This window comes from Scardinius erythrophthalmus (assembly GCF_964197995.2).
Source record: "Scardinius erythrophthalmus genome assembly, chromosome: 6".
NCBI lineage: Eukaryota > Metazoa > Chordata > Actinopteri > Cypriniformes > Leuciscidae > Scardinius > Scardinius erythrophthalmus.
Window position 1 is genome coordinate 3483553 of NC_138226.1, and position 26355 is coordinate 3509907.

Below are 26355 nucleotides of genomic sequence, written 5' to 3' on the forward strand. Positions count from 1 at the left end.
GTTATTATCAACAGTTGTGATACTTAATATTTTGTAGAAACCGTGATTTTTTTTTTTTTTTCAGGATTCGTTGATGAATTGAAAGACATTTTTTTGATTTAGAAATCTTTTGTAACATTATAAATGTCTTAACTGTAACTTTTGATCAATTTAATGTGCCCTTGCAGAATATATACTGTAAGAAATATACATTTCTTAAAAAAACATTATTGACCATTGAAACTTAGTGTATTTCAATCTCAATTTAACAATCATAACAATTCTATTAACACATAATTCTTGATTTTTCTGTGAGGCATTTAATCTACGACATGATACATGCGCAGATTGCGCACCATATGTGCGTTTACACAGCCTTTTTAAATGCAAGAAACAATAAATTATGGTGTTTGTGTATTGATTTTTTGATTATTGAACAACAGCTGGTGATGTTTGTGCTCGTGTGGATATTGTCCAGGTGGGGAGCCGAGTTCAGATCTGCCTATGAGTCAACCGCCTCAGCCGACCCCCCCGCCCAGCGCCACCAACACCCTGCGCACCAGCAGCTGTCCCAGCACACCTGAGCTCCAGCGGCGCCGCGAGGAGGCCGTCAGACGTCTGGCTGCAAAGGTACTCGCACACAAACCTTTTCATCAGGAACGAGATTCAAGCTGGCTTTGCTCACATAAGCATCATAACTCCATTTGTAGGACTGAATAGCCATGACATGTTTGTGATGATCTTGCTGGTAACAAAATTAATCAGCATTGTGAATATTATAATAAATTTAATGCACTTTTTTGGCCATTTATTAGACTCATTTCACAATCCTTAATTGTCTTGTGACTCATGAGCATGAGAGTGTTTTAATGGTATCTCATTTAAACTAAAAGCAGCATTTGATTTCGTAAGTTTGATTCATTTTTTTAACTCTACATTTGTGCAGTAATACTTTAAAGATCATTTTCATTCATGGAGATAACAGAGAAAATATGCCAGGCTTTATTGGAGGATTTCTGTCACCTGGTGGAAAACTAACACTTTTAATACGAAAATTACATTAAATTACCACTATAACCAGTAGATGGCTGCAGAGGATCATTCATATTAGCTCATTCCCTTTTATAGTTATTTTTGCTTGTTTTGCTTTTTGGATTTATTTTATTATTATATTGATTCATTTCAGGGAATCGGTTCAGAATGTCCCGTATTGATGAATTGATTTCATCAGAACTCTGATTCAGTGATTAATTTGCATCTTCATTCACTCTGTTTGGCATTTTTTTGTGCATTGAAATGTTTTAGTAAAAGTATAGTTTGGTAAATACTGCTATCTGTTTTATTATATTGGTGCATATAAAAGAACATGAATAACCTAGATCTGTAACAGCCACTCCATAATTTCATTTTCTGTTAGTAAATGAGCTGTATGCTGAGAGAATGTTGGCTGAAGCTCGTGTTTCAGGACTGATGCATACATATTTACCCGCATCAACCAAAACAAAGCTTGAAATCCAGTCCATGTTGATTTGACACATTCCAGCATTGATTGTTGATTAGTATATAAACTGTGGTCATTAGACAGAATCCTCCCAGAGGAGCAACTAAGCCTTATCTTTTAGCTGTGTATGTATAGAACGCTTCACACAGGCGTGTATTGAAGTGGGCGGCTCATTCGCTGGATCTCTCAGCTGCGGTCCTAATGAAACCGCACAGGTGTGCTGGAGCCGAATCACAGGTGCAGGGTCACGACCTCTGCCTGATCTACAGTGCTGACAGCGTCTAATGTAAGACGTGTGTGTCACAATTGATGAACTAGTTTATTAATCAGTGAACATGTTGATTATCTTTTTATTTACATTGTGCCTATTGAAGAATGTTTGCCGGGGGTCAAAATTAATTAATAAAATTTGACATCAATGGATATTGTTTTGTTCAAAATTTTTGGCCTTCCTTGACATTAATGACAGCAGATGGAATTTAATATCTTTGAGAGCCTCTCAAAGAGAACAAGCACATCCATCTACTATACTATAATGAAATATGTGTATAGAATATATTTAATTTAATCAAAATACTTTTACCGGTACATTTATATGGCCTTCAATGGCTAAAATGCTTTTTTATGTCAAGTCAAATTTGCCTAGCACTATTCATAGCACACATTGTTTCAAAGCAGCTTTACAGAAAATCATAAAGTTAATGTTTATAATATCTTAATATCTTCATGCCTCATTTAGTAGATTAGAGCTGTGTGATGATATAGTTGCATTTTGTGATGATACAAGCAGTTGAGATTTGCTGTATGAGTATATATCACTTTACAGGAGTATACTGTATGTATGCAGAAAAAGTTGGACGTACTTATTATATGCAACTTTATAGTTTTTACCTGCAGAATTGTGCAGTTATGGCACTTACTGGACCGTATTAACCAGCCAAACTTTCACCGATTGGTTTGTTTGCTGTGAATGTGCATGCAAACTATGACAAATGTTCGCTTGCTGTTGAAATTGTAAGCATTTCCATTGTTTTTCAAAATGAAAATGCTTACATTATATCAATATAACTGTAAATTGTAAGTTATGTACTTGCTAAAACATCTTAAGCAATCACTTTGCGCACACCGACCACTTAAAACTATATTCTTGTGACCTTCTTTCAGACATTTAATATAATGTGCTCTTATGCTTTAGACAGTTTGTGCAGAACACTTTATTTCCCCCCGCAGCGGCTCATTCTGTGTCCTCAGATGATTTCAGATGTGTTTTGTTCGGAGAAATGGGTTTTATGCGACTGCAAAGTCGTGTCACAGATGTAGTTTCTCTCTTGCACAACGCATGGACCAGACGAAAAGAACATTAAATGTATTATATTTTCATTTAGTTGTAGTTTTTTGCCTCCGGGTAGATTTTGAGATGTGTCTCTTTGCAGACGATGCTTGTGTTGATGCAGACTCATGAAGAGCACATGCGGTTGTGCAGTAATGTTGCTAATGGACTGTGATGAATTTGTGGTGATGTCACAGTTTCTACCGCAGACGTTTTAATGGAGGACCCGCGCGATCAGTGTGATGATGTATTTCCCCTCAGACTGACATGTTAGTGGTGGAGGATGTAGGGCTGGGCGAAATGGCAAAAATATCATATCACAATTTTTTTCAGGACAGGATCACAATCCACGATCATATTTAAAAAAAAAGAAAAAGAAAAACAATGATGGTTTAAGATTAGTTCAAGACTCAAACTAGTATCTCTATTTTAAATTTGCCTTACAAGCTCACAAAACAAAAAAGGGGTGTGCCAACATTGTATTTAACTTTACTTCATCACCGTATCTTTGTTATTAAATATTAGAGCAAAGATGTAAGTTAAATGTATGATGCAAATGAAATAAACAGTGTTTTAAATTTTTCAGCTACAGTAGGTCTGTTTAACAGGAGCATTCATGTGAGAAATTGAAAAATCAGCACTGCAGTCTTCACTGTATTAATTAAATATACACTGATTCTTATTAAAGCGACACAAGTTACTTAGTCAAGAGCATCAACAAAAGAATCAACAATTTTTGTTGTTTGATTATGCTTTTTTGATCAATTGAATGCATCCTCGCTGAATACGAGTATAATTTCTGTGAAATGTGTGTGAAAATATTGTGTCCTGCAGTGTAAACGCAGTCTCAGATTCCTCATTAGAGCTCGCTGTGGGGAAGGAGAGAAGCCCAGTCTTGTGTTTCTCAGGATGCGTGTTGCTTCAGTATGTCTGATTCTGCTTTTGAAGTTCATAGAGGAGGGACTGGAGCGATGCCAGCGCTGTTGTCTGGAACGGCGTGTTTCAGCCTTTTGAAATGCAGAGGACTGAAGTTGAGATGGCGTGAACCCGAAGACCCTCTTTATTTTTCTCAGTGTTGCTGAACTCAGTGGCTTCTGAAGTCCTGATCTCTGCATTCAAGCTCTGAATACATAAACTACAGTAGTACTAGTTCAGTGACCTCCTCCTCTAGGTTGATTCAGATTCTGGAAACATGATTGTTTTGTGGAACATTCTTCATGCAGCTCTAAGTTTTTTTTTTGTTAATAAAACTTTTATTTTTATTAAGAGTAAAATAACAGATAATAATATATTTAAGCTGTTAAAATATGCTTTATTGTTAATTTTCTTGCAACAATAATAAACATATAAACTTGAACCAAGCGGTTAGACCCTCAATTTATGAATTAGTTAGTTAGGGTTATTTATTTATTTCAGTCTGTAAAAGCATCCAACTAAAAACTGACAATTTAGCAAATGTGCTTTCGCAAATTTACAGGTTCTTCCCCAAATTTAAACTATTATACTGAATAATATTTTAAGTAGATGCAACATGTACAGTACTATCAATTTAATGGATCTGTGTCATCACAGCTTGTGTGTTTTTTAAAGCTAAACCTAAGCATTATTTTAGAGAGACACTTACAAACAGACTCTTTCATTGCGGTTTTCTTTAGACTTGAGATGCTCGAGTGTCATCAGAGTCTCTGATGTGTTTTCATGGTATATTGCATTGAATCTCTCAGAGGCTTGAAACGCAGTGCTTTGGGTTTCAGCCGTTCTGCTGCGTCTCGGTACATCTCCGTCTTAATAGGGCGAGCTGTCCTCTGTCAAACACAATGTGAGCTAAATGAAATATCAACCGTGTTTCCCGGGGGACCTGCCGTCCCTCGAGTGTTACCATGGCAACAGGTTAGCAGGGTGGTCATTTGGTCGCGTTTAAAGAGAATTGCACACATGTGGGCGCTGAGACTCAGGGACCGACGGCAAACGCGCAGCAGACAGCGGCAAATTACATATTCACAGATAAAACAAAAGCACTTAATTAGAGGCTCATCGCTAATCGGTTTCCAGTGTTATGCTACATTTTTAACAAATGATTGTGTGGAGTTTTGCACAAGAAATTGTGTGTATTCCAATCAATCCCTGCATGCATCAGTCACATAAGCGCAGACTGATTCATTTGAGCTCTTTACATTAGTTTGTTGCCTGATTAATTCGCATATTTACAGTTGGTATCACATGATCCTTTAGAAATCATTCTAATATGATGATTCATTATCAAAGTTGGAAACAGTTCTGCTGCTTAATATTTTTTCATAACCTGTGATACTTTTTTAGGATACTTTGATGAATAAAAAGTAAAAAAATAAAAAAAAAGAAGCAAATTTTTTAAAAAATAGAAATCTTTTGTAACAACAATATACACTACTGGTCAGTAATTTGGGGTCAGTAATTTTTTTTCTTTATTTTTTTTAAATAAATCAATACTTTTATTCAGCAAGGATGTGTTAAAGGGATAGTTCACTTTGAAATTAAATTTGGTATGTTTCAGCTTACCAGACTTGTGCATAGATATATATACACTAGATGTCGCCTTAAAGACACCCTCAGATCACTTGGATGTGGCTGTGTATAAGAGGTAAAAACGATATAAATACTGTTAGTTTTCTCACACAAACCGCTCGTTTCGTGTCTTAGGCCATCAATATGTACTTACGATGGGGAATTGTTTAATTTGGACGATTTATTTTTATACAGTGTATTCTCCGTGTATATTCATGCACCGAACCGCGATGCCCGTACCGTTTTGGTTCAATACGAATACATGTACCGTTCCACCCCTAGTGTACGTTGTAGAACAAAATGTCAAAGTATCATCAAGTTATGTTTACCACAGGCTTTATTTTACTCATAAATTGAAAAACCTAATTTTAAAAACACAATAGAAAAATCTAAAAAGAACCAGCGGTGAATTAGACTTCCGGGTTCTGCCGTCATACATGCACTCTATACAGTTCTGCTCATGGTTTAGTTGCTGCTTGGTGTCTCAAACCAAAGATTTCTTTTGCTGTCTAAATCCGATGTGATGATTGTCTAATCAGCTTGTCGAAGGGTCGAGGGAAAGGCACAGCAATCAAGAGATTGAGCCTGTTAATGTGCGCTCTGATACCAGCGCTTTGAAGTGTTCACTGAAAGTGAGCGAGTTAATGGTCCCTCCACCTGAAGGAGCTTTAGATTGATGCTCTTTTCCCAGACCTCATCTCAGGGTGAAGACCGTGCCGTTCCTATTAACCCCAACTGTCCAAATGGGAAATATCCCCATCTGTCAAATGGAGGTTTCAATAATAAATCAGGACAAATTAAGAGGGACCCTCAGGAGGGCTTTTTCTCCCGCATCTGCCAGGTTTTCTCACTCTGGCCACACAAACTGTTGAGCTTCAGTGAACTCTGCTGTTAGGACATCACTCCTGAGAGAAATATTTCACTTAATGCATTCTCTCAGATATGATTCTTCCTTTTGGGTATGTGGGATTTTTCACAGGAGGAACTGAATAGAGAAATAAGCTGCTTGAGCATTACAGTGATTTTATCCCAGATCAAGTCTCTAAACACTCTTATCCATGGTAAACGCTCCTGAATTTGCTTAGGATCTTCCCGGTTGTTGCCTTTAAATATTGATAAAGCTGTGTGTGACATGTAATGAAATCAGTTTATATTTTGTGCCTCACTTCATGATATCTGTAGGGCCATATGAAATCCGTTTTATTATTTCCCACATTCCGTTTTTTTTTTTTCCAAATGTATTTTTTTCCGTTTTATTTTCTCTGGAATCAGTTTTATCCCATTTCAATTTTTTAAACTCTATTTTAATGGTTAAATTAAATTTTAGTATTTAAAAGGCCTGTCTAATTAATTGAAATCATGAAACTTATACAATTTAACAGCAATTTATTAAAAGTTCAACAAAATGTACGTTTATTTTTCCCTCCCAATTTCTTTTTTTTTTTTTATACCAAATTCTGTTTTCTGTTTTAAGTTTTTTAGATTCCATGTTAAAGGTCCCGTTTTTCACACAATTTACTTATCTGTATACCGCTGTTTTCACTGTCCTAAGAACGGGCTGATGACTTCCTTGTTCTATGAAGTCCCTCCTTCAGAAATACGTAACGAGTTCTGATTGTGCCAGCGGTTCCTGTGTTGTGATTCGACAGCAGCTTAGCGCACGTTGCTCGGAAAGGTCATGCCTCTTACCATGACGTGGAGATGCATGCGCATGCGCATAAATTGTAACCATTGATCTCTAAGGACAGCGTCCCTGGGAAGGCCAAACAAAGGTGATTTAACTCCGGGATGAAAATAACAGCGTCTCGACGACATGGCGACAAACACACTCTACAAACGCAACTCTTCCTCTTCTCCGTGGGAGCGCAACAAGACCACGCCCCCTTTTTTTGTGTATTCCTGTGGGCGGAGGTTAGTCAAAAAACTGTTCTAGTGACGTCATTAAAGAAGGAAGTAGAGGGATGTAGTCCAAACGGGCCGTTCGATGTAGGCGACTTCTGTTAAATAAAATATCTCGCTTGGCATTGAACTTTGAGCTTTATAATTTTACAGATATTATTTATACTCTAACAACAACATTACACACTAACTAAAGTTTGAAACATGGGATCACGAAGAACGGGACCTTTAATGCTTTGATTAAATTGTAATAATCAAAAAGAATGTCTAATTAATTGAATTCATAAAAACAATTCAATTCAAGAAACAATGATTTTTGTTGTGTATTTAATTTTTTTCTGGCAATCAAATGAAGGCATAAAACATGAATTTTATTATGAAATGAAACAGGTTTTTTGTCAAACAAAGTGCTGCACAACAGAGCTTTACTGTTAAAATTAAAAATGGATGAAAAATTTTGATTACCGTGAAATAAAACCATGCGTGTGCACCATTCATTCACACAAAAAAGTATTTTTGCAGTTTAATATTCACAGACACTTGTCTATATTTTGATTTGATTGAAGTGTAATGACCTGCTTTTTATTTATTAATAAAAAATTGACAAATTCCATGAAATTCCGCGTTATACAATATATTTCGTTTTTATGCCTGGATTTCGTCCTCGTTTTCTGCATTGCAGAAATCATAGGGCCCTAGGTTTGTTTGTCCATTTCTCCCTCCATCTGTGTTCAGATCATCACTTTTTTATCTGTTAGGCTGCTGAACTTTAGTTGCAAGATTATTGGATGTAGAGAATGGCAATGATTGGTTAGAAATGATCTGGCTATAAGAGGCTGAAACTCTCATTTGTGCCCTGCATTATTTATCAAGTGCAAACATGGCATGATATTTGACAGCAGTGTTAGATCAACATGAGTTTAGAGCGGATCCTCAAGGGCTCACAGATCACATGCTGTTGGGATATGAGCTTCAGTTCAGCAGCCAATAATAATTATAGCCCTATAATAAAAAAAAAAAATGTTTTAACAAGAGTTTGATCTGTCAAACATCATATCACACTGCTCTTGATGACAACATAATAGCCAAAAAATGGCAGTTGCATATTATATTATATTACTGGGTTGTAGGTGATTTTTATTTTATTTTATTTTTTTCTTCAAGATTTTTTAAAACTTATTGTTAAATCTGTGCATATTCATGGAAAATTATGAAATATTCTCATTCAGGGTTCCTGCAGGTCATAAAAAGGTCTTTAAAAGTCTTAATTTGCCTTTACATAAATTAAGGCCTTGAAAAGGTCTTAAATCAGAGTAGAAAGTCTTAAATACGTGAAGTCGTGGCATTAAATGTTGTATCTTCCCTCTTTACGCCTGTTTTCCAATACAAACATCTAAACATCTTTGATACATCTACTTGTGAAAAAAGTCTTAATTTTTTTAAGTTTAGCTTAAAACAAGAACAAATATCTCATGATATATACATTTTTATTATTATTATATGTTATGAGAGCTTCCCTTTGAATAAAGTTGATTTTTCTGAGCCTATTGGCAGATCTTTGTTCTTGTCTTAATCACTGTTTTAGTCATTTTGCATCTCAAGTAAATGTATCTTGATTTAAGAAACTTAAGGCAATTGCACTGGAAAACAAGACAAAAATACTGAGGAAGAACATCACTTTTTTTTTTGCTGTGATCAGAAGGTACAGTAACAAATATTGCCATATTAGAGTTGCTGTGAGCAGAGCCATTCAAAATTTATACCTTACTTTTTCTTTACTTGGTCTATTAAAAAAATTCTTTAAAAAATCTTAAATTTACTTTAATAAAACCTGCAGAAACCCTTTTTATTTAGTAAAAAAAAAAAAAAAAAACCTGCATAATCTACTTGAATACAGTGATTGTTTGGTCGAAAATAATTGATCCTCTGATTTAAAAAAGCCATTTCAGAGCAAATGCATAGAGTTTTATATGGCAATATACTTTGCAGCAAATGCTCCATGATTGTAAATGTATATTAGATTAAGTTTTTAAACTCTCTCTCCCTCCCCCTCCCCCCCTCTCTCTCTCTCTCTCTCTCTCTCTCTCGTTCACTCTGCAGGTCGTGGCGTATCACTACTGCCAGGCTGATAACACGTACACGTGTCTGGTCCCTGAGTTTGTGCACAGTGTGTCTGCTCTCCTGTGCAGAGCGCATCAGCTGACCGCATACAGAGAACTGCTGCTGAAAGAGACACACCTACAGAGCATGCTCAGTCTGCGCTCCTGTGTGCAGGACCCCATCGGTGCCTTCCGCAGGGGAATCCTGCAACCGCTCATCAACCTACGCAAAGGTACAGGACCATCAAAACCAACACCATGCACTTCCTTAAAGGTGCAGTAAGCGAGTTTTGAGGAACACTGTTGATTTTTGAAATCAACCCAAACAAACACACCCCTCTCTTCATTGCTCAAATGCATGAGTGGATGTATTATTATCATAGCTGAAGCGAACAACAAAAAATGAATATGCAGCACACAAGAGTTTATACAAGAGTTTGTTATTAGTCACCTGCAGCACACCAGCTCCAGACAAACAATTATACTCAAAACTGTTTTGTTATTATATCTTGGTTATGGGAAACATAGCAAAACCAATGTTACTCACATATGGAGCAGAAACCATGCCAAGGTGTCCATTTTCTGGCCTTCCTACTGCGCTGGAACACAACCCCTACAGCTGATTGGTTCACTCTCTCTCCTCCCCCATCATGAGTGAACACGCCCCCTACTGCTGATAGGCTCACTCGCTCTCCTCCCACATCATGTGAACACACCCGCTTACTGTTGATTGGCTCACTCACTCTCCTCCCCCATCATAAGTGGACATGCCCCCTACTTCTGATTGGCTCACTCTCCTCCCCCATCATGAGTGAACACGCCCCCTACTGCTGATTGGCTCACTCTCCTCCCCCATCATGAGTGGACACGCCCCCTACTGCTGATTGGCTCACTCTCCTCCCCTATCATGAGTGAACACGCCCCCTACTATTTGATTGGCTCACTCTCCTCCCCCATCATGAGTGAACACGCCCCCTTCTGCTGATTGGCTCACTCTCCTTCCCCCATCATGAGTGAACACGCCCCCTTCTGCTGATTGGCTCACTCTCCTCCCCCATCATGAGTGAACACGCCCCCTACTGCTGATTGGCTACAAGTGTGTTTTGGTGCTCGGTCCGATCCACTTTCAACAGTGTTTCTGTTCAACAAATCGCTTATTGCTCCTTTTAAAACATGTTTGTGGTTTTGTTGTGAATGATTCATCAGTTGCACAATATTGCAAAGAAAACAATATCATTCAATCATTCCTTCACTCAGAAATACATTGCATTATGGACTCCAATATGGTTTCCAAATGTCGTTGATTTTAATTTCATAATTGAGTGATTTTTTGGCCTGTCCTCTGGCTCTCTTCCTTCTGCATCCATTACAGTTCAGAGAGGGTTATGTGGACAGAAGTGAACATCATGAAATGACGCATTTTATTAAACCGGATGAGTTGGGATGTCATATGTTTAATGTTCGGCAGATGGCCCGATTATATGAATGGGGTGAATTTGCTTTGTTGTTGCATTAAATGCAGAGAATCCATTTTCCCAAGGCTGTTAGCACATGCACTCATGTACCGGCCCATGTTTATTTCTCAGAAACTGAATCAGTGAGATGAATTAAATCAATTGGACTTATATAATAAGACTTAATAATAAGACTGTCTTTATTTTTTTCTCAAAAAGAATAGTGGGTTTGACAATAGACAACCTTTTCCAGTTTATATTAAAAAGATAATACTGGAAAGGAATAATTTTCATGACATTTGGTTTAGTTAATAGTTTTTCTACATTCTTAGAAAACAACTACAGCCTCTGTTTTCCCTCTTGATCCTCTACAGGTTTATCATGCGTTTATTTGCTCTTAAAGCTCAGGCTCTCTCTGAGTCTCGGAGATCTCAAGGTCATTGTGGTTTGTTTTATGTGGAGGTCCAGTCTTTTGCTCAGCTCGATCGATATTTTATTGTAAAAGCAGACGCTGATAAACAAACCCTGTGTTTGTTTGATGGAAATGGAAGACGCTCTGGATCAATACAGCCTCGTGAGAAGAGAAGACAAACCAGATGGAAACCAATCTTAAGCTCTGCCTGCATTGATAATAAAAAAAATGTTTTTTTCTTAATTAATATTATTTTATATTTATATAATTTTTCCTTTCTTCATTTTGTTTTTATCTCTTGCTATAGGCTCAAAAAGTTATAAGCTTAAATCTAATATATCTATCTATATCGTGCCACTTTCCAAAGATAAGAATCCATGAACCGCATTATCGCACACTGCTCCACATGAACTGTTATTATTTACATGCGTGGAGCGTCTCAAACTCCATCTCTGATTATGCTGTGAGTTTGGTTTGCTTATAACGATCATCTGGGAATGCAATGTGCGCCATTTCATCAGATTAGTAAGGTAAATCATTTATAAACCTATGCCAACAGCAGAATACCTTAATATGTTTGCAAACTGTTCATCGCGATCTCAAAATAAAAGTTTAAACTCTCGCTCTGAGTTTGCATGTTATGTGTATTATATTATGTATTATATTATATTATATATGATTACTTTCTTTTGATATTTTATTTGAACCAAAGATTATTGGATCATTGTTATTATATAAGTATTTTAAGTCATTTTAAAGGTTATTAGGGTACGAGCACCGATGGTGTGAGGACCCTCTTGGAATTGCTCCGTTTATTATTGTTTGCTATTTTTATTACCTCAAAAATAATCATAGTCCTTGATTAATCGTCAAAGTAATCGACCGACTACTCTATTACCATAATAATCATTAGTGGCAGCCCTACTACATTCATCCAAGTGCTATTAAACCATTCAAGCGTGATAAGATGCAAAAAAAGATCTCTGATCTATACCGGCGTGCTTTGAGTTCTCTTTTGCGCTTGAACGGACAAAAAAACCCACAAAATTGTCAAAATTACCACTTTGTCAAGCATCCTCGTAAGCGCAGTCTGAAATGAGTGTTTAAAGTGTTAAATGAACTTAAAAAGTTTAAAAAGATGTGTCATGTGTGTCAGGTCTTAAAGTGACAAGTATTGTGTTAGTATTTTGCAGATTCTGCGAAATGTATGTAAACTTTTGACCACGACTGTATACTGTATATATACACATATCATAATACTTCTTAATGCGTTATGCAATCTTGCTTCAAGTTAATTGATTTGGTTTTGAAAATTTTAGACATTTTACTTGGAAATTAAGGCAAAAATAAGGTAAAGAATTAAAACGTTTCTGAATGTCCACACTATTGAAACTGACTTGAGGGGAAGAGTTTTTCCTGAAGCTCTCCGTCATGCCATGAAGAAGTCAGCACAGAGATTTGTGGTGGAGGTTTAAAAGCAGAGATGGTTTATGGATGCTGCTCGACTGTATTCCTCGTTCAAATAACATTTCAAAGCTGAGGAAGTGCAGCACTTGATCTGTCGCTCACTGAGGAACTATTTCTCTGTCTCTGTGTTATTCTGCCGTTACTGTTTGGCTCTGGGAAGTCGCTCACATCTCGTGTGTGATGAATTATTAAATTTACTCCTGATGGCGACGCTTCATTTGAGGCAAAACAAAGACTTTCCACATCTGGAGACTTTAATTGTGAAGTGGACTGATCTGTGCTCATCATTACACAGCTGCTGTGAAAATGAAAAATACATCTTTATTCTATAGCAGAGAGATTAATATTATATGGATTTGTTTTATTAAGTTGTTTGTTTGAGAATTATTGAAGTCAGTTTCATCTGCATGGAAATTTCCTCATGTTGTAGCGTGAGGATCTCTGCAGAATAAATGTAAATGATCACATAACTCAAAGGAAAGAAGAATGCATTGCACATCTAGAGCTGGACTCTAGACACAGATCTAATGCCCGGGACACACCGAACCGACGCCAAAGAACTAGCGCTGATGAAAGCCGACTGTGTTGTCGCCTGTGTCGAGGAAAAGCTGCACTTGAACACAGAGAGAGCTACTGCCGACTGTCAGCTAAATGCGTGTTCTGCGCCTGCGTGTAAATGAGACAACTGTCTATTTCTGCAGATATATTCGTCTATATTCGTCATTCAAAAAGGGCAACCTATGCTGCCGGCTGCAGATACACACACCATAAACATTACCGTTTTGAATATCAATACTGCTAAACACTTTCTTTATTCCACTCCGCTCACGTTAATATTGAAATATTCGCCAAGGAGCACTCGGGTATTCAACATCCTCCTTCACCGACATTCAACATGTCGAATCGGCCGAAAAAAGTAGACGAGGACCAATTTCTTCTTCTTAAAAAAAAAAAAAAAAAAAGTGTGTCCCGGGCTTAAAGTAACATGAGAGATTTCATTAGTACACAGGAGACTTAGTGCTGAAGCTCAGTGGATTTACAGTTGTTCTTATGCTCTCTCTTTAACTCTATATCGATGTATGACCATTTAATAATGGATAATTCTGACTCAAACTAAGCGAGCTGCACTTGAAGTTGCAGATTAACTCATCAGTGACCACCTTTTTTTAAATTAATGCACAAAGTTGTTCTTAAACCATAAACTTGATACAGTTAGAGCAAAGAACTGTGCAGTTAGAATAAATAATAGTTGTATTACAATTATTATGGTGACGCTTACAATGGGTCTCATTAGTTAATGCATTAACAAACATCAACTAATAATGACATATTTGACAATGACAATAACAATTTATTTTTAAATCTTTGTTAATGTTGATGAAGATGCTCATTTTCATGTTAGTTCACAGCAGGGTTATTATTGTTAAAATAAAATGTTAAAACATTTCTGTTAATTGAAATATAGCTAAAATATTAAATTTAAACTTAAAATTAGAAATGTTACCTTTACTAAGAAATTAGTGAAGCACTAAAAGTATTAACTGGAAATAGATAACTAAAAATATAAATTAGTTGAAGAAATGCAATTACTAAAAATTAAACTAAAACGAACATGAAAAGTTCATTAAAAAAATCAATAAAACTAAAATAACACTTGTTAACATTAACAAACAACTTTTGCTAGTTCATGTTAACTAATGTTAACAAATGAAACCTTTTTGTATGTGTTGCCATTATTATTAATAAATGTAACTATTGAACATTGTTGTCTTTTATCATATTGCACTTGCTGCACTTTTATAAAAGCTCTGCCCCGTGTCATACATAACAAAGACCCATAATAAATCACTGTTTTCTCAACGCCTTGCAGTTTGGCATTAAGCATATAATCCAGATTTCTGAAGGCTCCTGCTTCTTCTGTATGTTAATGTTTTTAATTTTGTCTTATCAGAGAGGAAGATTCCAGAGGAAGATTGCATCATCTTGATTGACGGGCTGAATGAGGCAGAGTTTCACAAACCAGACTATGGAGACACTGTCGCCTCCTTTATCACCAAGATCATCTCCAAGTTCCCCAACTGGCTCAAACTGATCGTCACCGTGAGAACAAGCCTTCTGGTGAGACATGAATATGTGCTGTTATCTGGGAGATTTAAAGCAGCAGGTCACGACCCAGTGTTGGGTGGAAGGTCTGTTCTGGTGGGTCAGCAATGCTATGCATAAAATGCATTTTATCCGCTTTTAATAGGATATTTTGTTGTTGATGTCAAAGGTTGTCAAAGACGGACAGCTTGTATGATTCCCTAATCTTCAAAAACCTTGACCAAAAATACTAAATATATAAGAAAATATGAGTTAGACAATATTAAATACAGTTTTTCTTGCAGTGAGGATAAACATGGTTTGTGTGACCATAATGTTGTTTGCACAGTGTTGCCTGTTGAGAGCTGTCATATTTCACCCCCAAATCAAAAAGGAAATACACATTATATTTTGCTGAAAGAAAAATAGAGAGCAACAGTCAGGTTCTGGATGTAAAAACTCCATTAATTTTCTCCATAGGGAAATAGATTTTAAACGATAACTTATAAACCTTAAAGGGATACTTCACCTCTGGGAAGATGAATGTGTATTTAAAATAGGTCATTTAAGTAGAAGAAATGTGGAGAAATTTTTGAATTTGGAGCTTTCTAGACTGAGAAAAGCCAGAAAATGTATTTTTGGCTTATGTGGATGAAAGACAACAACTCCCAGAATGCACTTGCTTCGCTGCCTTAGGAGGCCACGCCTACCGGTTAGAGAGCAGAGTTGAAAACAACAAGGCTAGCCTAAGTAAGTGATGAGTTTGCCAGGGATTTAGAGACCCAAAATGTCCGGGATTCGGCTTTTGCGTTCTACAGTCGCCATTCATCATGTTTACTGTGGCGAGCAGGACGAGGCTGACGGCCGCGGGAGAACGGCGCGAGGCCGGTGGCTTCATTACTGAGACGCGCCGGGTCTCGCATCTCTCACGGAGGAGCAGGAATTTTCTTAGCAATGTTAAAACGCACATCAACCGATCACCGATTGTTTAGCGTTCATGTAAACACTACAGTCAGATTCACCGATCGGAATTAATTCAGTTAGATTGAAACGAGAGGTGTGCATGTAAACAATGAATGGCGACCGCAGAACGCAAAAGCCGAATCCCGGACATTTTTAACAGTCTCGCCCACCGGACAAGTCCGGGAAAAGGAAGATGGTAACCCCTACTTACTCAGCTTTCTTCTATTATTCAGCTTTCTCCACAGAACAAGAGCATGCTAGCTTAGCTTCCAAAGAAAGACGGCTGATACTGTGTGTACATTCTGTGAGTGAGATCCCACCCTGTATGGGCGGGCTGAACACATGCGGAACAACGCCATCTACTGGCTGTAGTCTTTAGCCTCTGGCCAGAAAATCCTCCGATGACGCAAAATGACGATTTTTGCGTCATCGGAGGATTTTTTCCAGACAAAAAATACATAAATCTCTCCTCTCAGGGGGATATGAGGGGGGAAAGCATGGTAATTCGAAAATACTACAGGTTTTCTACTAATACAAAGCTTAATGCTAAATCCTGAAGTAACCCTTTAAAAGACAGACCTACTGTGAGCTACAAGGTTGTTAATCAATGGTATTCTGCTGAAGCCGTCAGCCCACATTATTTTTTCAGCTTATTTTTTTTAAATAATCGTGTTTAACAGCTGAATTTGTGGTGAACCCATGATTACATTACCCATGATGCTGTAGAGAAAATTCCACCAATTAGAGAGTTGAAACAAGCAAAGTACAGCAAAAGAGCTCTTTAGCTCCGCCCCCATAATCGAGCCGATCTCTCTACGCTATCAAAACACTTTTAACAGTACATCAGCAAACAACAAAACACAAACAATAAAAACCAAGATATCAGAATATACAATAATATATACATAAAATAAATACTGATCAGAAAATACAATTTTAAATCAACATCAATCACAAATATAAATAAATATAAACATAAACAACAGTAAACATAACAACAGTGACACTTTCAATGATAACATGTGCAGTCCACCTTAAAATAAGATGATAAAGATTGTTTAAACAACTGAAATGATGTAATGGATCTGATGTCTGCAGGGAAATTATTCCAGTCTATTGGAGCTTTAAACATAAATGCTCTTTTGCCAATTGTTTTTTTGCACGAGGAACAAGAAAATAAGTCTGAAAATGTAAAAAAAAAAATATTTAAATTTAAATCCCTATGGGAGAAATTAATGGAAAAAATACTTCCGAAAGCAGCACCGCTGAAGTAGTTTGCACTTTATAGTCGTCTTCTTATTTTGTCCTTTCATTTGGTGGTGAGAAGTGTTTTTGTCAGATTCACCCATATTCTTCTAATGTGCTCAGATCAGGTTCGGTCTTATGTTCACCGTTTCATATCTTCTCCACCTCGTCTTGTCACTTTGGGCTAGCTCTAACGAGGAACACTGACCCTCTAAATGAGACTGTGTGACAGCTAGACAGTAATGCAGACAGTAGGAGGACGAAAGGAAAGCGAGCGAGAGCGTTTTCGTGCTGGCAGCGTTTTGACAGCTTGAAAAATGTAGTGCTCGACTAGCAGAGCAGAATCATCCACTGTTTGATACGTGTCAGACGGCAGATTGGAGTGTGTGTGAGCGAGAGCACAAGCACAAATGTGTGTTTTTGTACTTATGAAAGCCTCCTAATGCATTCTCCGTCTAGCTGTCACTATAAGTGAGGAGAGCCAGTCTAGGACTGACCGATATTTTTCAGCCTTTTGACTATTTGCTATGCATCTTGATGTTTATGTATTTTTTCTGAAATGGTTTAAAAGGGAGATTTTTTTATTGACAGTCACTTTAACCTAGTAGATTTAAAATGTTTAATGTAAGCAGTAAAATCCAAAAAAAAATAGATCAGATAATAAAGGCAAGGTTTTTCACTAAATGAACACAAGGTAGATTCATATGTAATACGTTTTTTATTTCTATGCATCAATATCAATACATACTTAAGCAAATATTTTCCTACATACAATATCATTCAAAAAATTCAGTAATATATATATATATATATATATATATATATATGTGTGTGTTTTTTTTAAAGAGATTATTTTTTTCAGCAAAGACACAAAACTTTGTAGTAATAGGTTGTAATAGAATCTATCGTTTATACTTAAATAGCAAAAACAGTGTTAGAGGTGCAATGTTTGATTCATTTCAGTGAATCAGTTCAATGATTCAATGATTCATTTGCATCATCACTCAGAAAATGTTCATGAAAGTGTCCACATTTTGATTAATTAACCCTGTAAAGCCTCACATATGCAATAATAGTCTGAAAAATCAATATTTTGTGCGTTTTGGCGGGGCAAGTAAAAATCTGAATCGGTCTGACTGGGCCAGTAGAAAAAAAAAACTAGTGTTGAACCCTCATATAGTAAAAGCACAGCTAAATTTTACATTATTATAAGGGGTTTATGTGAAGATTGCTTAAAGATCACTTAAATTAAAAGTTTTTATATTTTTAAAGTCTAATAAATGTTAAAATTGAAAGCTTTCATTTATACTGTAATGTTAAATGGATATAATTATTGGTTAAAATTGAGCAAAAAATCTATTTCATAGTGACATCTGTAGCAGTTTTGGTATCAGTGATAATGACCTTCATTCATAAAAAGATGCATTTATTTGGAGATTAAATGTGAAATTATTACAATGTAAAATATATTAAAAAGTTTAATGTTAGGTGCGATTAATTGCAATTTATTACAGAAAATGTGTGATTAATTAGTTGATTTTTTTATTAGTCGATTGATGGCTGGTTTTTAGTAAAGTTTTGGTCATGTCAATCATTTAGAAGCCTTAGAGATCTGTGTATCAAATAGGATAGGCTTTACAGGGTTAAAAGGTATGTGAAAGTATATGTAGGTAAACATTGCTTTATTTTAAAGATGCATGTAAATTATTAAATATGATTCTTTCTTGAGGAAAGAACAGTGTGAAAAAACATGCCTTGATCATTTGAATCATGGATTTTGTCAGGTTTGTAGTGTGATGTCATCTGTTGAGTTGTGTGTGATGGTGACAGTTTCATGCATCTCTGCAGTCTTTGAAGCCTCTCATCCAGCAGTTTCTTTAGGTAGCAGGACACGTCTCACGGGGAGTGTGTTGTGTGGTGGCTGGATGAGACTTGTGTGTGATGTAAAATTCATTCTGTTTTTCTCTTTCCACTGCTGTACTGTTTAATTGCTGCATTATTGGCCATATTGACTTTATTTGGACCTATTGATTTTATTTGCAAAATCATAAGAATTTTAAGAAAAAGCCTTTAAGTGTTTGTCAGTAATGTTATGTCTGGAGAAAACCATGTTTCATTGTCTAAGAAGACCGTAGGTTCTGGTGCTTTCTGGTCACATGACTTCCTGTCATTCTCTCAAACATATCTATCTGTTATCTGTCAGAGTCATTATCAAAATATGATGGCAAACCTGTCCTTTGACTTTTTAGTCATGAGAAACATCATGAACGTACATGTTTTATTTGATAAAAGTCATTATTTTATAAAATAACAGTTTATTAATTAATGAAACAAACTTAATTAAACATTTTTTAAATTATTTGATATTGTCAAATACCTTCATCTGGTACACCAGTTCGAGATTTTTACAGTTATTTGTTTTGTCATTTTGTTTTCCTGACATAAGCGTTAGTTCAAGGTCTAAAAACTCTGCAAATGAAAACAAATATTTAACAATATAAATTTTTTATAAAAGATTTAAAAAAAAAACCTTTTTTCTCACCATGTAAAAAAAAAGTTTTTAATTAACATAAATGTTTCTCCCGTATGATTCATTCTTTATTTATTTTTTTAACTGTTTAATGTTTATGTGAAGGATTTTCATTGGAAATATATATTTTTTTTATGTTAGAAAAATATTTTTTTAATGAGAATTTATCTTTTGCAAAATATAAAATAGTTTAAAAAATGAACTAAAAACAAGCTATTCTTTATGACTAATTATAATGTTAAGATTTTTTCCATTAGCTTTTATGAAAGGAAAAAAAAACTGAATTCATACTGTATACGTCAAAAAATCTGATTGGATTGAGAACAATCCAAAACATAAATTGACCGCCTCTGGGAAAACGAGTCCTGTCTAAATAAGGGTGTATTCACTACAGGGAAGTCCGCTAGTTCACTTGCTTTGGTCCGGACCAAATACAATGTTGATTTTTTTTTTTTTTTTTTTTTTTTTTGGTTTGCTTTCACACTGCCCTTTTTGCAAATGAACCCAAATTTGTAAACAAAACCACACATGTGCTAAGATCATCCGTTCATCGGACAGAAATGCGAACCGTTTTTGTTTGGTTGTTTGGTCCACACCCGAATGCGTATTCACACCTGCCCAAAAGATCCTTGAGTTCGATTCAGTCAAACCAAACAAGACAGGTGTGAATACACCCTATGGTTTATGGGAAACATTCTGGATGTATTTCTCCACTGTGAGACACGTCATGACATTCCCGATATGTCTTTACAGGAGATCACCAGTCTTCTTCCCTTCTCCAAGATCAGCCTGGACGAATTCTCGGACAACAAGGAGATCGTGACGGACCTGAACGCCTACATACAGTACCGCATCAACGGCAGCCAGAACATACTCAACAACATCTCCCTCAATGGCAAAGCCGACCCCGTCATCGTGGGCAAAGTCAGCTCCCACCTGACCTCCCGCAGCCAGGGGTCGTACCTGTACCTCAAACTGACCCTAGACCTTTTCGAGAAGGGTCATCTGGTCATCAAGAGCGCGAGTTACAAGGTGGTTCCCGTCTCTCTGTCGGAGCTCTACCTTCTGCAGTGCAACATGAAGTTCATGTCTAACTCTGCGTTCGAGCGGTCTGTGCCGGTCCTCAACGTGGCGCTGGCGTCTCTTCACCCCATGACGGACGATCAGCTGTTTCAGGCGCTGAACGCGGGCAGCGAGCGAGGAGAGCTGCTGTGGGACGACTTCCAGCAGAGGATGGAGACTCTCTCGTGTTTCCTCATCAAACGCAGGGATAAGACTCGGATGTTCTGCCACCCGTCCTTCAGAGAGTGGCTGGTGTGGCGAGCGGACGGAGAGAGTTCGGACTTCATGTGTGACCCCAGGTGAGCTTCAGTGGTGTGCAGTTTAGCGTTTACAAAAAGTCAAGTCATCTTCATTTATTTAGCGCTTTTAACAATGTAGATTGTTCCAAAGCAGCTTTACAGTGATAATAGGAAATTACAGTAATAGAGATTGTTTTGGCTTTACAGCAGCTCAAGAATAAAGTTATTGTCCAGCTAAAGTTAGTTTTGATTGATTCACTTCAGTCGCAATATTAGTTATTAACTTAGGGGCCGCTAAACACAACACCGTTTTAACAGAAAGCTCTTAAGTTCTCTCTGCGCAAACTTTAAAACGCGAACCCGTGAGAACGCTGATGGCGTGCGTATGCGTATTACGAGTTCAGTCTTTAGGTATGTGCGTTTGAATATTATATATTATATATAGTCAAATATATATATATATATATATATATATATATAGGGCTTTGAAACGATTAATTGCGATTAATCGCATCCAAAAAAAAGTTTGTTTACATAATGTATGTGTGTGTGCTGTGTATAATTATTTACTATATATATAAATACACATGCATGTATATAAATAAGACAAATTTGTTATTTATATATAATATAAATTATATATACAGTATATATATGCAACTATTTCTTAAATATATACATGCATGTGTGTGTATTTACATATACAAAATAATTATACACGGTACTCACACATATATTATGTAAACACAAACTTTTATTTTGGATGTGATTAATCGCGATTAATCGTTTCACAGCCCTAATACATATATAGACACGCATACATATATTTAGACAAACCATCAATTCAACATTTCAAACAGTCATTGTAGCCAAATAGATTTATCTAGTTAATGATGTAAATTATGACAGAATTTCCATTTTTGGGTGAACCATCCCTTTAATATTCAGTCGCTTTAATAAAGAGCCCATAGCTTGACTATATTGAATATTCACATTTGCATTTGTATGCAAATCCAGGAACAAATTCATCCCAAAAAAAGTTGAAAAATCACAAAAGCTGCATATTATCACTATTATCACTACACACTGTGTCTCTGAGCTTGTGCACTTTGGCTATTAAAGTGTAATTTGCAGGTTAACCACCACAACCAATTAATGTGTAAATTAAAGTGCTCAATATGTATATATTTAAACATTTCTGTCTTAAAATGCATTAAAATTACGTTTATTGGGGTTTCTTCAAAGGTAGTATGTTTTTTACAGTAACTGGGTGATGACGTCATAAGAGGGAGTAGCAACCCATAGCAACCCATACTCTGCTAGATTCCTACTGTTTCTGGCTTGACTATGGAGAATGACTCGGAGACTGAGGAGGTGGGAAACCATCAAATTCTTGATGGACCACGGCCCTACAATTTTGAACCAGTCAGGCGTGAGAGAGGGGAGGAAATTGGCAGAAATCATGGCCCTCAAAGAGTTACAAATGCTTGGTGTGAGGAAAATGAGTGGAGGGTTGGCCAGGTGTCCTGGTGAGTAGCTAGAGCTAGCCTAGGTTAGCCTGGTGCTAACCCGGATAACATTAGGGAACAAGCCAAAGTCTTTTCAAAATCTTGCCGTCATGTAGAATAGCAAGGAGGGACAACGACTGAAGACATTATTTACTTCCATGGTGTCAGTAGTCCTAATCAGAGCTGTAGAGATGCACACACTGCACAGGCACAATGGCGCTTTGCCGGCATCTGCTGACAGATCGCGATATTGCCTGTGCTAAAACGGACAGGCAGAGGAGCAGCAATGGGAATGACGTGAAGGAATTGCATCAGAAATAAGTCGTACCCGGCGTTTAAAACCCATACTGAACCAACACATGTCTCCAGGGTCATAGTCTAAAGCAGTGAAGTGGCAGAGGCAGCAGTAAAATCTGCCCGCTTCGTAGCCACAAACCCCACCCAGGCATGAATCAGACGTTTTTTCTTTGGGAACTTGTGGAGTCTCTGCCCTGTTTTTGATGTATTTGTACATCCCGCACAAACACAATAGTTAACCATTTTTGCTAGCTAGGTCTCCAATATAACTTCTAGCCTACTTGCCGTTAGACTAATGGTAACTCTAGACTTGGAGTCCCTCTTATGACGTCACACCCAGCCTAGTGGAAGGGAGGGGGAGTGCTTAAAACCACTGTAAAAAATACCAACTTTTCATATTATATTCAGCATTTTGGTATAAAAAACATACAAAACAATGGTGGGCGGTTCTTATCTTTATGTTTAATAAGCACATTGCATTATCTTCGTGAAAAATGTAACCTGCAATTTACACTTTAAAGAAGATAAATTACAGCTCTGAAAAACGCTGTTTGAAGTGAATCTGACCAAGCACCAAAACACACTTGTAGCCAATCAGCAGTAAGGGGATGTGTCCACTCATAAGAGGGGAGGTTCCTGTGTTGCATAGCGTGTTCATAAATATGGGGGCGGAGCTATCAAGATAGGGGTGTGATCCTTTTGGGTAAGGGCGTGTTCACTGCACCTTTAACAGGATTAGTTCACCTCAAAATGAAAATTTCCTGATAATTTACTCACACCAATGCCATCCAAGATGTCCATGTCTTTCTTTCTTCAGTGGAAAATAAATTAAGTATTTTGAGGAAAACATTTCAGGATTTTTCTCCACACAATGGACTTCAATGGCAACCAGAATGTTGAAGTTTAAATCAATGCCGTTTCAAAGGGCTTTGAAGTGCTTCAATGGGCTCTGCATGATCCCAGCTGAGGAATAGGATCTTATCTGGCGAAACGATCTGTCATTTTCTAATAAAAATAAAAATGTATATACTTTTTATCCACAATTGTTGTTAAAGTTGATCTGCGACGCGCCACGTATTACATCATCACGTTGGAAAGGTCACGAAATAAAAGAAGAAAATAATAATAATAAATTAAAACAAAGATTTCGGACGATTTGGAAGTTGGAAGAGTAAATGAGATGGAATTTTTCGCCCTTCCCTACCTTTTTGAACCGGAGTACACAGACAAATAACTTGGAAAGATGACGTGACTCGTGACCTTTCCAACATGATGACGCAATGCGTGTCGTGTCGCAGACCAGCACAAGACTAACAATTGTGGTTAAAAAGTATCATTTATTTTTAGAAAAATGACAGATCGTTTCGCCAGATAAGACCTTATTCCTCAGCTGGGATCATGCAGAGCCCATTGAAGCACTTCAAAGCCCTTTGAAACAGCATTGATTTGAACTTCAACATTCTGGTTGCCATTGAAGTCCATTGTGTGGAGAAAAATCCTGAAATGTTCCTCAAAAAACTTAAAAAAACACTATTTACTTTCCACTGAAGAAAGAAAGACATGAACATCTTGGATGGCATTGGGGTGAGTAAATTATCAGGAAATTTTCATTTTGAGGTGAGCTAATCCTTTAAGTCCTCCAATAAATTCAGATGAAAGTCTCAAGCTCTATTCATTATGATGTATGAACTATATTGTATTATTGTATGTTTGTTTAAATGGATGTTTAGGTGAGGGTGTTGTTCTCTTTCATCTCTTGAGCTCCCAGACACCGTTGAATTTACTGACTTCATTAAAATAAGAACAGGAGTTTCTTGATTGGATACAGACGGATTGTGCTTGTGTATGTGTGCGAGATTCCAGATCTGTCTTCACAGTCGGCTAATGCAGTATCGTGATCTCCTTGATGAGATGATGAAAGCCTGTGCTGATTTAAGATGTCAGTGCAACATCCCGTTTCCTCTTATTTAATTACTTTGGAATAAATTACTAGTCCAGCTTTGATAATAGTCAGACGTTACTAAAACCAAAACATATGCATGAATTGAAAAAAATCAATAAATTAAAAAATAATAATAAAAAAAACTCTAAATAAAGACTAAAGCTTAACAAAAAGTATGTAGTCATTTAAAAAAAAAATGATACTAAAATAATTCTGAATCATGTGTCACCCTTCTTTCTATATATATATATATATATATATATATATATATATATATATATTAGGGGTGGAACGGTACACAGAAGTCACGGTTCGGTACGAGTTCGGTACAATGGAGGGAAAAGCAAAACAAAAATACAGAAGGCTTGTGCATGTCTCAGGCTGTACCACCAAAGGAAAATAAATTACTTTAGCCTTGTATTTTTTAAATAAGTTTTATTAATAAAGTAAAGGCATAGAACCAGTTTATTTGTAGTGCACTGACAATAGTTTTATATAATTAGTTTAATTAAATTAATAAAAAGACAAAAATACCTTGAGATATGTTTGGTAATTGCACCTGAATGAATTGAAAATTAATTTGCTACATTTCAGATTAATAAATAAATTTGTTTTCCTTAAATATTTAATTAACAGTAACTTAAACACTTTGCAGTTTGAATAATGTCCTGTATAAACAAAATGACGGAGTATGTTTTTATGTTTCCACTGTTCGATCGCGCCCGCGCCTCACACGCACACAAATATAAGTAAACACTTTGCGACTTTTCGATCACGCCCGCGCCCCTCTCTCTCTCTCTCTCTCTCTCTCTCTCTCTCTCTCTCTCTCTCTCTCTCTCTCTCTCTCTCTCTCTCTCTCTCTCTCTCTCTCTCTCTCTCTCTCTCTCTCTCTCTCAATTTTCAATTTCAATTTCATGTTGCTTTATTGGCATGACAAAAAAATGCATCTGTGTTGCCAAAGCATAAGAACAAATATAAACAACAACAAGGAGTTAATACAACTGATATAGTAATATAAGTAAACAGGATAATTATGATGTAGATGTAGATACTAAACACATTCTGTGCATGTCTCTCAAAGGGTACATTGAAACAATAATATATATATATATACATACATATACATATACACCTACACATACATATACATATATATATATATACATATACATATATATACATACATATACACATACATACATGTACATATATAAAAAAAAGAGAATACAGACAAACAAGATAATAATAAAAAAAAATATATATATACATGTACATAATACATATAAATACCTCTTGTATAAATACCTCTTATACAATTTTCTATTTATTTAGCCTTGTATTGTGGCAGGAGAAGACATATTTAGCTGCTAGCCATGCTGTGCTTTTATCTTCCCCTAATATAAAAAGAAGCTTTTTGTCCTCAGTATAGGTAGTGAAGCCTGGTATATGTTTTTCAAATTTTTGGAAATATTTGTTTCTTAGGTCTTCATATTTGGGACAAGTACATAGGAAATGTAATTGTTTCGATACCCTGGTGGCAGTGTGTACAGACACGTTCCTCTCTTGGTCTCCACACTTTTAAATGTCTACCTCTTTCAATCTCCAGCTCGTGGTCACTGACTCTGTATTTTGTTAAAATTCGTATTTCTTTTGGATTTTTTGTTTTGAGATATTCGGCCAATTGGATATCTCTATTCAGGGATTGATAACAGAGGAGTTTGTGTTGTATTTTATTTTCATTTTGCCATTGTTTTGTATACTCTTCTTTTAATTTAGTTTCAAATCTTTTGATTGAAGACTGA

The 26355-nt window shown here is 36.4% G+C and overlaps 1 protein-coding gene across 1 annotated transcript in view; it reads left to right on the forward strand.

Annotated features, from left to right (window-relative positions):
- Window positions 1-26355, forward strand: part of tanc1b (tetratricopeptide repeat, ankyrin repeat and coiled-coil containing 1b) — a 188425-nt gene that overhangs the window by 123001 nt on the left and 39069 nt on the right. Inside the window, exons 10-13 of the mRNA XM_081367934.1 lie at window positions 458-609; window positions 9354-9585; window positions 14637-14803; window positions 20259-20866. Coding sequence (XP_081224060.1) covers window positions 458-609; window positions 9354-9585; window positions 14637-14803; window positions 20259-20866 — 1159 coding nt within the window. The remainder of the gene's footprint in view (window positions 1-457; window positions 610-9353; window positions 9586-14636; window positions 14804-20258; window positions 20867-26355) is intronic.